This window comes from Marmota marmota, unplaced genomic scaffold, assembly GCF_001458135.2.
Source record: "Marmota marmota marmota unplaced genomic scaffold, marMar, whole genome shotgun sequence".
NCBI classification, from domain to species: domain Eukaryota; kingdom Metazoa; phylum Chordata; class Mammalia; order Rodentia; family Sciuridae; genus Marmota; species Marmota marmota.
This window is the reverse complement of record NW_026000016.1, coordinates 16,370,607-16,382,831: the sequence shown is the minus strand read 5'-3', so window position 1 is coordinate 16,382,831 and position 12,225 is coordinate 16,370,607. Positions and strand designations below refer to the sequence as shown.

Here is a 12,225-nt window from a genome sequence, read left to right as displayed (position 1 = left end):
CAGAGGCCTCCAAAGCCTTATTTTTTGAGAAGTGAAAGAGATCTTTGTCATTGAATTTTAAAATGTAGAATGACCCAATGTGAGCGTGTAAAACATGATGGAGAAGCTACATGTTGCAACTTTAAAAAAGTAATGTTTCCCCTATTCCTGAGCAATTGCAACTAACACAGAGAGATTCAACATTAAGTTTAATTATATGCTAACAACTACCTTTCAATAGTGAATTAAATATGACAACACAACGGAGATATATTTTTTGTTACTTAATTTTGATCACAAAGAAATCCAACATTTGCTACCTTTGGACCTTTACATTACTGGTTAATGAAATAGGGATTTGTTCTAGTGACTCCATAGAGTTTGCAGGTAAACCTGCTCCATATTCTGGAAGTAAGTGATTCCTGTTTCAGGGTCTTCTCAGGTAGTCCAGAGGGCTCAATGACATGTAGTTCAGGAGTAGGTAGGTACTACCAATGGCTATCAGCGACCCAAAGATAAAGAGTCCTTTGTTTATCACCTGTAAGGACAGCAAGAACTCTTATTTCATTTATCTAGAAATTAAAATCATGAAATAGACTTTATTCACACCCCACACAGTTTCCTTTTTGTTCTTTAACCCGAAGAATCAATTAAATTGTATGACCTGATTTCTCTCTCTGCACTTATTGTCCTGCATTCTAACAGTCTGCCGATATTTCTTTCTCCCTTTCATATTTCTATCTCTTTGAGGTCAGAGATCCTATTTTATTTATCTTTGTACTGCTAAATCTTGATGCCTTCCAATCCATTCTCCCTACAGCGAAGTGATCTTTCTAAAATCCAAATCTATGAGCCTTCTTTGGTCCCTCGGATTCTCTCAGGCTTACCTCTCCAGCTTCCCCAGTGGCCATGTAGCCATTCTCACACCTATGTACTGCCTTCCAGCTCTACATAAATACTTGCTATTCCCAATTCTGTGTTCATCATGTGTCTTCAGGCTTCTCTTCTCTGGTCCAGTTGTGTCCTCCTGCTAGTCTCATCACCATGCCCAGCTCCATATCTATGTATTCAATAAACTATGAACTTTTATAATTTCACCCATGCAAAACAGATCATCAGGAATTTGAATTCTATTTAATGGTATCTCTGGGTGAATTGCCCAAAACTAACGTACCATAGCATTGCAATGGAATTTGATAGTGTTTTATAAGTGCTTCAGTTCTGTCCAACTGTACAAATTAAACCCATAAGAATATTGCAGGATGAAAAAGTCAAGAGTACATCACATCACTAAAATAAAGGAAAAAGACAAGAAATATTGGTCTCAGTTTCTTTTTCAAATTTCTTCCCTTCAAAATCTCTCTCATAATTTCTCTTTGTAATGTTGTTCAGTTGGCACTCTGCCCTCTGAGTACTCAGGACAGTTTTTGTTTGGAAAGCAAACAGTTGGTACTTGTCCTATCATTTCTGTATTTTCTTGAAATAAAGATAAACATAATACTGTCAACACATCAGGCTTTTTTTTTTTCAATAGTGTAATTTATTCCCACCTTTTTTTGCCAATGCCAACGCCGTACTGCCTCATGGTATCTTATCCTGGAGAAAGTGACCTGTAGAGAAGTTTTAAAAGTATTCTTGTGGATTCTTCAATGGCTGAACAGAGGTTTAAAATGAGGGGAAGTCTTAAATCCAGACCTTACCATGGTATAGAGCGGGATAAAGGTAGATGGCATAATTGCATGGAGAAACCTCTCTATGTTCTTTTGAAAAATGAACCACCTGGAATTGACATGTGCTCGCATCTGCAATGATATAAGTCTTTTTTAAAAACACCTTGAACAAAATGTCTTTCCTTACTACATTTATTATTCTTCATTCCAACTTAGCACAAGGCTGGACACAAGGTAGTCAAATAAATTCCCATTTTCATAGTGGTCATTCCCAAACTCTTTTTAAGAAATTTCAGTAGTACAAGACATTATCTTGAAAATGTACAGTGATCACACAAAACCTATTAGGAAAGTCTAGTTTGGTCAGGGGTCAGTATAGGAACTCTATTTCAGCAAAGGGCTTGGGTAATCAGACCTATGGGTAATCTGTGAACTCAGAGATTAATCAATTTCGGTTGTTTCTTGGTTGATTTGTAATATTGCTTATGGCAACAAGTGATTGTTTAAAGTTATGTCTGTCTCGATCTATTATTCCTTATACAGGACAAATACTGTGTTGTCAAAGCCATCTGTTTTTTAAAGACTCAGGCAAGATACATCAATGAAGTATTTGAGTATCTCCTAGAACTTCCTTCACCATATATGAAATTGGGCTCAAGGTAAAGTACTTTTATTTCTTTATGTCTTCAGAAGAGGTGGAAAACAGTAATACTCTTCCTTCAATTTGTCTTGTAAATTTTTCTTTTCATTATTTGAAAACTGTAATCACAATCACTTGTCATAAGCTTTTCATGTTGATAGGGAACAGAGAGATGTGAGCAGTGGGAATGTGAGGTTATGGGACTAATTCTATAAAATGGGCCCACTGTACTGAACCCCATATGCTTTCACTTTTAAAAAACAATTTACCTGCAGCTACGCGTAGCCTAAATCCTTAAGATATGTTACATTCATTAGCAAACTACCTGAGAAAGGCAGACTGCAGGAGAAATTCAGGCCCCCAAGAGCCAACAAAAACACAAGTTACCCTGAAGGGGGTATTTTTGTGACCATTAACAGACCAGATTCCAGAACTCAGAGTGATAAGGATAATTCTCCCTATCTATAAAATCTATACGAACAAGTTTCAATTAGAACCAGTCAGCCTGGGCCAAAGTGACCCAAAGTTGACATGGCAGTAGGGACTTGAAAGTCTGGTGTCATCCTGCTGTCAGTCAAAAGTCACAAGGTCGACTTGAGTACAACTCCCTGGAAATTTCTCTGGAACCCCAATAAAGCTGGAGGGCAGGAGAGGCATACCACCCCTCTTCTCTCTAAGAGGACCTACTTTCTCCCTTGAGAATGTCCCCTTTCCTATTCCTTTTAATAAATTCACGCCTGTTACTCTGAGTGACATGTCTCAAATCTTTCTGATCCAATTGTAAGAACCAGGGTTTGATGAGGGGGCCCTTCATGCTGCCTTAGTTTCCCATAAAGCACTAGCCCTGTAACAATGTGATTGGTTTAAAATGGAATTAATGTGTATTTTTTCAAAGCACTAGTCTTTCTAACCAGGAATTTATTTAGTATTATTATACATTTTATTCAGTACACAGGCTTTAAAGTATATGCAGTACTACTCTAAATATACAGTTCATAATATTAAGGTTGGAAAGCTCAGCTAACATTTATTAGATTCTGTTATTAGTACATCTCCACATTATATTTTCATTAAAGTAGCCTATTACTAACTCTACTGTCTAATATCTGAGAATGAACTATTAGATATTTTGTCATTTGTTACCTCCTAAATGTCCCTGAAGTGCAGATGGAAATGATGTTTTGTGGGTCATTGTTGTTAGTAACATATTTATGTCTAAGGAATACTGTGTGTGTTCTTTTTTTTAATATTTATTTTTTAGTTTTCAACAGACACAACATCTTTGTTTGTATGTGGTGCTGAGGATTGAACCCGGGATGCACGCATGCCAGGCGAGCACGCTACCACTTGAGCCACATCCTCAGCCCACTGTGTGTGTTCTTGTCTGTACCTGTCTTTAGACATGATGCATGATATTGGGCTGGAACACAAAAAAATAAAATTACTGCTAATCTTATCAGTGAATCATTTTACGGAATGGAGCCAAAACTTACCTCTATGTAATTGTACATAGATAGGTCTGAAATTGCATGGTCATCTGGAATTCTAAACCTTGAGAATTCAGGAAGGCACATACCTAGAAACCAAGTTAAATAATATTCAAAACAGTCTATAAAAACATGCTAGACTCTATCTAGGTCAAATTAAATAGTATATTCACTACCCACATTTTTTCTAACCTTTTAAAACTATGGATAACTATTCTGTATGATCGACAATCTATGGTTATTGAGAAATGTCTACAGATTATTTCCTATTGAGATTAAATAAGATTTACAATAAAGATAATACATATTATAGTTCTTTATTGGTAAAGTCATTATTTTTTTTATTTCACAAATGGAAAACAGCCCATGTAAGTGGCTCTCAGCACTGCTTAGAACCTGCACACACTCTTCTTGGTGTTTGTTTGGCTCTTGTGCACACTTGTCTCACTGTACCTTATTATCTTAAATACATCTCCCTCATTTTTCCGTGAATTCTTAGAAGGCAGGCTCCATGTTTTTATATATAAAATCTTAACCTGGTATACAAGAAATATTGAAATATTTGAAAGGTGAATGACTGAGATTACATTCACATAGCTGAACGACTCTAGTTATTAGAGATGCCACTTCCAAAGTCAGGAAATCTGGGCTCAAGTCCCAATTCACCATTTCCTAACGACATGTTTTTGGGAAAGTTACTTAACTTTAATTTCACTGTTGTAAAATGGAGATAAGACTAGTACTGATGTTCCATGTATTCTGTGAGGATCAAACAAGGGAATGCTTAAAAAAAAAAAAAACAAGAATAAATAAATAAATAAATATATATGTGTGTGTGTGTGTGTGTGTGTGTGTGTGTTAAATGTTCAATAATGTTAATTAGGATTATTACTCTTGATTACTATTGTTTTATCTTTGTTCTCTAGTATCCAAAACCAGTAATGACGGTGTGTTCTGATACATGAATTCTTCATCCACCTTCATTATTGCATACAAAACAGGGCTAAGGAGGAACGAAGCCAAATACCTCTAGTTCCTGAGCATCTGGGTGTGCTGACTGGGAAAGAAAGATGGAAATGGAGGAGGAGGAGGAAGAAGAGAAGGAGAAGGTTTCCCTAACATCCTATAATTCCTTTAGGCCCATGCAGCAGTGTCTGATGACTTCCTGTAACACTGTAACAAACAATTTACTATGAACTTACTTTATACCATGATTTCTCTCTTTTTTTTCTTTTTAATGCTTTACATAGATTCTTTTATTTATTCTTCACAACTCCTTCATATTATTATTCCTACTTTACAGATGAAAAATAATGAAGGTTTTAGAAAGATAAAGTGACTTGCTCAGGATCACACAGCTAAGACTGTGAGTTACTATTCAAATCTAGGTATAAACTTCAAGATTGGTTTTCTAGTCTACCTCTTATCCGAAACAGGTTTAAATTCAGAGGTACCTTTTGAGAACAGGTGATGCTGGGAAGCAGGGAAAGTTTGTACAGTTCCTGGGCTATTGTTTCCAATACCTTTTATGTATACATTTAATTTCATAATTTTGCATAAAAAGTTACAACTTCAATATTTGTAAAATTGACTGAATCAATTTCTAATTAATCAAAAGACAAATGTAGCTCAGTGGTAGAGCACTTGCCTAGTATGTGTAAGGCACTGGGTTCAAATCTCAGTACCGCATATAAATAAATAAAGAAGTAAAATAAAAGTCCATTGACAACTTGAAAAAAAAAAGACAAATGGAAGTATCAGCTGCAACATTCCTTTCTTTTTGTTTGGACCTTGATTTTTACAACTATAAAAGAATTGAGACCTGAGGAAAATCTGGAGATTTCCTGGTGAAATTCGCTTTTTTTTGGGGGGGGGGGTTGTACTGGGGACTTGCTGTGTTAATTAGGACCTTGCTGAGTTGCTGAGGCTGGCGTTGAACTCAGAATCTTCCTGCCTTCGCCTCCTGAGCCACTGGGATTATAGGCATGCACTACGGCACCCGGCTACAGAAAGAAATGATACAACAGTAACAAAAATCTATGCCTGTAGTCCTAACCTACCCTTGGTCTTGGCATGGCCTGGTGTAATTATGTCACATAGTATCATATAAAACCAACCCACTAGAGCTGCCAATGTCCCAGGGAGAGTGCCTAGTATCAGGAAAAGCATTCGAGATGACTGATTTGCTGCAAACTTCGATAGGGAAAAAAGCAAGAAAGCACTGAAGTGTTTCTGAGGCTGCTCTGTAAGGGATGCAGGCAGGGGATTTTACTTAGGTTGAAAAGGAAGAGAAATGAACACGTCTCCATCTAGTTTTGGTATTCTGAACTTTTATCTTTGCACAGATGGCTGCAATGAGCTTGGTACTGTTTGGGTTGTTAAGTGTCCCTCAAAGGTCCACATAGTAAAGCCTTGCCCCCAAGGAGGCCACTATTGGAAATTGGTTGAACCTTTAAGAAGTGGGGCTAGTGGGGAATCTTTGTGACATTAGGTACATGCTCATCAAAGGGATCGATCGTGGGGACTCCAGTCTCTTCTTTTATTGTCCTCCAGCCATGAAGAAAGCAGTTTTTGCTCTGCCATGGGCTCCTGCCATGATATACTGCCTGACCAAAGGCCCAAAGCAACAGAGCCAATTGCTTGTGAACGGAAACCTCCAAAATTATGAGCCAAAATAAAGCTTTTCTCTTTATAAGTTGATTATCTCAGGTATTTTTTATAGTAATGGAAAACTGACTAAGATAGACTTCCATGAACAAATGGAGGTGGGTGTCCATTGTCTGAGATGGGCAACAATAATGGCAGAGATTGCTAACTAAAAAGTTTATAATCCTGAATGAGGAACACACATCATGGATTTGTGATCACTGAGGATCAAAAGTAGGCTTACAATTAGTCAGTAGGGCTAATCCATGACCATTTGAGAAATTTTACTTACTAATATCATTATTGAATTTATCCATTAGCTCATCAAATACCAAGCAGTCTTCAAATCCCTGAAACAAGAAAAACAATGAGAAAAAATAAATGAAACGATAAATTAAAAATTACAAACTGCTCAATTTCAAACAGAATGTGCATCAGTGAGTATAATGTTTAAGCTGTTTATCTTCACCCAATACACAGCACTTCAGTTGTTACCTGGCACTGATGATAAAAGCATCAACTGCATGTTTGATGGTGCTGCCTTTGCTCAATTCATATTTATATGGTTATAGTGATAGAGAGTAGGACCAAATATTTAAATTATACTACTATAATGTCAATGGGTTCCAGTTCTCCTTTGAAAAGAACAAACAACCATATTATTCTACCATGAAGTTTAGAATTTAATATTTAAACCATTCAGTTCTTTAAGATTTACATTTAGAACAATTTAATGATAGGATAAAATTAATTTAGTTCCTATACCTCAAGATTAAAGTAAATTTCCTAAATCAAAATTGATAAAGTGCTATGCTAATTTTAGTGAGGAAAAAGAAAAATCAAAAACTGTTTCCTGTTTTCCAGGAATTCAAGCTATAAGGTTTTTGTTGTTGTTGTTTGTTTGTTTTTTGGTGTGTGGTACTAGGGATTGGACCCTGGGTGCTGTACCACTGAGTTACATCCCAGCCCTTTTTATTTTTTATTGTGAGGCAGGGTCTTCCTCAGTTGTTCAGGCTGGACTTGAACTCAAACAGGAAGATTCTCCTGCCTCAGCATCTACAGGTTTGCACCATTATGCCTGGCTCAAATTAAACTATAATTTTAGAGAAGATATAAAAAATTTAAAAAATATACTTAACATCCATTATAGAGATCACATCTAAAGTAAGTAAATTTATTTGTCAAATAAATTACAGTTCAGAATACAGGATTTTAATTGCATAGGAATTTAGAAATGAAAGATAGCATATGAGATTCACATAACAGTTTTAATTTCTCATTTCAACTAATGCATTTACTCTCCACAAAATTCTGAGGTAGATACTATTAAAATACCAGTTTTATAAATTAGAAAGTAAAGATAAAGTAAGTTGTACAAGAATACACTGTGAAATAACCTTGGAGGTAAGATTTGAACACAGACTTTCTAATACCTGAACACTTAATCCATTATGGTACAGTTGATGCCTTCTTAAGTTTCAATAATACAAAATGTTTACCACTGCTCTGTGGAAAATGCAGTGGATTAGATTCAAAGGCTCTTTTTTTAAAAAAATAAATTAATGAATGCTTTTTATCCTCCCCCAAAAAAAGCTCTTTTCAAAATTTAGAATATATTCTAATCACTAAAACAAAACATGACTAATGATTAATAAACTACTAGCATGCATGTGTGTGTAAATACATACTTACACATATACAGAAAATTAATTAGAATTTTGTAAATAGTGTTCAGTATTTAAGAACTATTTTTTTTCTGAAATTTCTTTCTGGCCAGATTATTAAAATTTCCACGATGGCAGTTGTATTCAACATTGAATCCATTTCAGAGATTTAGTTAGCCCTGTCAATCATGTTTCCCTTTCCCTTTCCTTTAGAAAGAAAAAGTAGAGAAGAAACAGATAATTTAGAATATTTTTTCCTGTTTTTGAGGCTAATATCATATACTTGTGCATAGTCTCTAGGCAAACTTTATTTTAAAAATTAAGACTTGAGGGCTGGGGTTGTAGTTCAGTGGTAGAGCGCTTGCCTAGCATGTGTGAGGCACAGGGTTCAATTCTCAGCACCACATATAAATAAATAAAAATAAAGTTTTATCAACAACTAAAAAAATTAAAATTTAATTAAAAAAAAGGAAACTACAATTACTGAGAACCAAGTTTCCAAATGTTGAGCTATGGATATATTTTTCAACTGAACAGAATACTATGCTATGCTTTATAATTTTTTTTTCTACATTGGATTACTGGATCAAATAATCCAAATCCTGACTAGTTTGGCAATTGATCTAGTTAAGCAATTGGTATAATTGTTTAATTGACTGTGTTCTTGGTTATCACATGGGGATAATCTTAGACTTGTCTTTTATTTAAGACAATTAGGTTGAGACTAACCTGGAAATATTTCTAGAACCTACCTAGGGGAAAAACAAAACAAAACAAAAACTCACCGCATTCATTCCTTGCCCAAAAAATGGGACTATGGCATGAGCCGCATCTCCCATCAGCACACAATGTGATTTAAAGTGAAAGGAAGAGCACTTTACAGATATCATGGGCTGGGCAGGCAACAAAAAGAAATCTTCCACCAGGGCTTGCCTTCGGAAGAAAGTAAGCAGAATAAAAAGACTTTAAACTTAGTATTAAATTCTGCTGGATTCTTTCAAAGTTGTTGGCTTTTCTTAAATACAAGATTTTACTGAAAAACACACAAGAATGTCAAGAAGAAAACAGGAAAGGGAAAAGTGAAGTTTCTACCAGTCTTAAAATTCCATTGTTCTAATTAACTTCTTGATTTGCCACAATATTAATCATATCCCAAAAGAACAAGCTTGACCACATTTGAACAATTTGAAATATTTCTGTGTCATATGTGATGTCATGAAGACAATATCATGCACATAGGTCATGGAATTTTTAAATGCATTGGTATATTTTTTAGCATTCTATGGAAATATTGAACAAATGCTACTATGCATTTGATTAGTCTACAGCAAACCAAAATTAAAATTAATATGAATCCTATGTATTTGGAAATGAACAATAGCAACCAAAATAGTATTTAGGGGGACTGGAATATGTTAATCAAAGGGCACAAAATTTCAGAAGGAAAAATTCAAGAAATTTATTGTGCAACATGATGACCGAGACATAAAACAAACAAAAACACCCTCTAGCATTTATAATGCATCTATAGGGGCTTTGTGAAAGCTATAAATAGAGAAACAGTACATACCCTCAAGTATCTTAAATCTGACTGGAGAGGCAAGAAACAGCCATGGAAAATTTTTAAAAGTAATAAGGGCTAAATGTGATGTGCAGACACATTCCATGTTTGAGAAAGAGAGATCAATACAGACTGATTTTTGTCTACAGGAAAAGTAGGTAAACTAGCAATTTTTAAGGGCCAACAGTGAACTATACCTTCCTCCTTGTTTATTGGATTTTCTTAACTACCCTAAAAAGTAGGAATTATGATTTTAAAGGTGAAACTCAAGAAAATAAGGGGCAGAAGTAATATTAAAATCCTGCTCAATTATAGCCTGAATGTTTATGTTTCCGTAAAATTCATATGTTGAAATTCCAATCCTCAATGTAATGATGTTTGGCCTTTGAGAGGTGATTAGATCATGAGAGCAGAGCCCCCATGAGATGTGACTAATGCCCTCATAAGAGACTCTAGAGAGACCCCCTCGTTCCTTCTACCGTGTGTGTTCACAGGGAGAAACTGCCTTCTATGAACTAGGAAGCAGGCCCTCATCAGACACTGAAACTGTTGGCACCTTATTCTTGGACATTCCAGGCCTCCAGAACTCTGAGAAATAGATTTTTATCATTTATAAGCCACCTAGTCTATGGGATTTTTGTTATAGCAGTCTGAACAGAGTAACATATATTCTTCTGGCAGCATTGGGTTGCCTTCATAAGGATATCATTAGTGCACAAACAGAGCTGGTTTCCAGGAGGAAAAGTCAATGGGAGGACGGGCCCTTCTGAGAGTACACAACCTGGTCCAAAGGAAGGGTAATGACATACATAGGTTAGAGTAGCAGCAGATCTAAAGCCAGAAAGCTAATACAATCAGCTGTCAATTGTGCATAACTTAATGTCTACAGGTCCTGTGCTAAATGATTTGTAAGCATGATCTCATTGACTCCTCATAGTAATGCTTCGGGTTAGGTACTATTATTTATCAGCATTTTACCATGAGGGACCCAAGACAGGAAAACTGGTATAACCAGTAAGTGTTGGATCTGAGACTGAGGTTGTTAAATGTATCTATTCTGTGTCTCCTAGTAGAAGGAAACACAGCCAAGTCCAAGGAGCCCAAGGAACCTGAGGAGCCTGCACAGATACATGACAGCCCTAGGACACTGGTGGCTTGTCTTTCCAGGAGAAACTGGACATGGCATGAACTTTTTCAGAATTCCTGCTCACAGCAGAACATTCACTTAGACTTTTGCTCTATGTAGACTTCTGTCCAGGTTACTTCATAATCCGTCATGCTTAATCAAAACAAATAAGTTGCATAACCTTTATTTGACTTTGGAATAATTCAAACCAATAAAGCAAAAGGCATAATTGTGCATTTTGAAACTTACTCTCCAATTAGAGGGATGGAGTCCGGAAAGTACTTCTGGAAGAAATCCAGCACATCCGTCCTGGTTAGAAGTTTTTCAAACTCTTCAAAAGGCATGAATAAAGTGCACGTGAAAGATTTGTTCTGTGAGAAGAAGAGGAACAGAGTGAGAAAGGAAAGTAGATTCCTAAATCGCAGGGCTTCTTTTAAGGACCAAGGAGCTCTGGTAAGGAATGTCCAAGCAGATAGAAAAGGCATTATCACTTTGTCCCCATCTCGAGAAGAAAGCTCTGCTAAGTCCCAGGGGTGCACCTGGGCTTCCTTGCTTATTTATTAGTAGAAGTTCTACCATCTAAACTTTCCATGTTCACTAAGCAAACACTACACTCCTTAGATTACTAATAGATTGGTTGATTTTATTTCTTTTCTTTTTCATGTTTTTAAGATAGTATCAAAGGCACTGGACCACAGGATAAACAGCAACAGGAGGAAAAAGAGCAACCGGAGAACAGATGATGAGATCTATATAGGAAAAAAGCCTCAGGGTCTAATGAAAGAAAACCCAAGCTCTTTTTGGATAATATATATTCCAATGTCTTACAGACCTTAAAGGCTGGAGGTTCTTCATAATATGTAACCTAAATCTCTTTCACCTTACTGGGGGAGGCATTTCCTTCCAGACTGTTTTTGATGGAGATGACACATAAACAGCCATTATTCATTAAACTAAGTTAAACCTCCTTTCCAAAGTAAATAATTGGACTTCCTTCCCAGGTTTTTCCTTAATAACCTAAAGCTTTCAGATATAATCACTAAATTGATTAAACAATGAAGACATCAATTAGATATTCACATACTAGGTACAAAAGTAAGTAACAAAAAACATTCATCATAGATGCAAAATGAGAATTGGTAAGAAGTTCTATATACTACCATGTTAGGAAGTGCAATCATCATGAAGGTATTTCTAGGCCAAATATGCAGATAATTCGGTTCCATGGCATACTGCAGAAATAAAAAGCATATATATGTTTGATTAGTGCTCAGATATAGCACATCTATAAAACTGACTCTGCTTTATATTGTTTTCACAGTAATTTCAATCAATATAATATACATTGTGATACACACATCTGCTGCTACACAAAATAGAAGTTGGTTAGAAAATACTTTACATTCTGTCTTTATAAGCTCCACCTTAGGTAGGTTTTTGATACCAGGTATA

At 35.8% G+C, this 12,225-nt stretch overlaps 1 protein-coding gene across 1 annotated transcript in view; it reads right to left on the bottom strand.

The window, feature by feature from the left end:
* Positions 1–171: 171 nt before the first annotated feature.
* Kmo (kynurenine 3-monooxygenase) overlaps positions 172–12,225 on the bottom strand; it is a 48,964-nt gene continuing 36,910 nt past the window's right edge. The window contains exons 8-15 of the mRNA XM_015483537.2: positions 11,934–12,005; positions 11,023–11,144; positions 8,872–9,019; positions 6,715–6,772; positions 3,783–3,865; positions 1,680–1,781; positions 1,530–1,589; positions 172–517 (exon numbers count right to left, since the gene is read on the bottom strand). Of these exons, the coding sequence (XP_015339023.1) occupies positions 407–517; positions 1,530–1,589; positions 1,680–1,781; positions 3,783–3,865; positions 6,715–6,772; positions 8,872–9,019; positions 11,023–11,144; positions 11,934–12,005 (756 nt within the window). The 3' untranslated portion in view covers positions 172–406. The remainder of the gene's footprint in view (positions 518–1,529; positions 1,590–1,679; positions 1,782–3,782; positions 3,866–6,714; positions 6,773–8,871; positions 9,020–11,022; positions 11,145–11,933; positions 12,006–12,225) is intronic.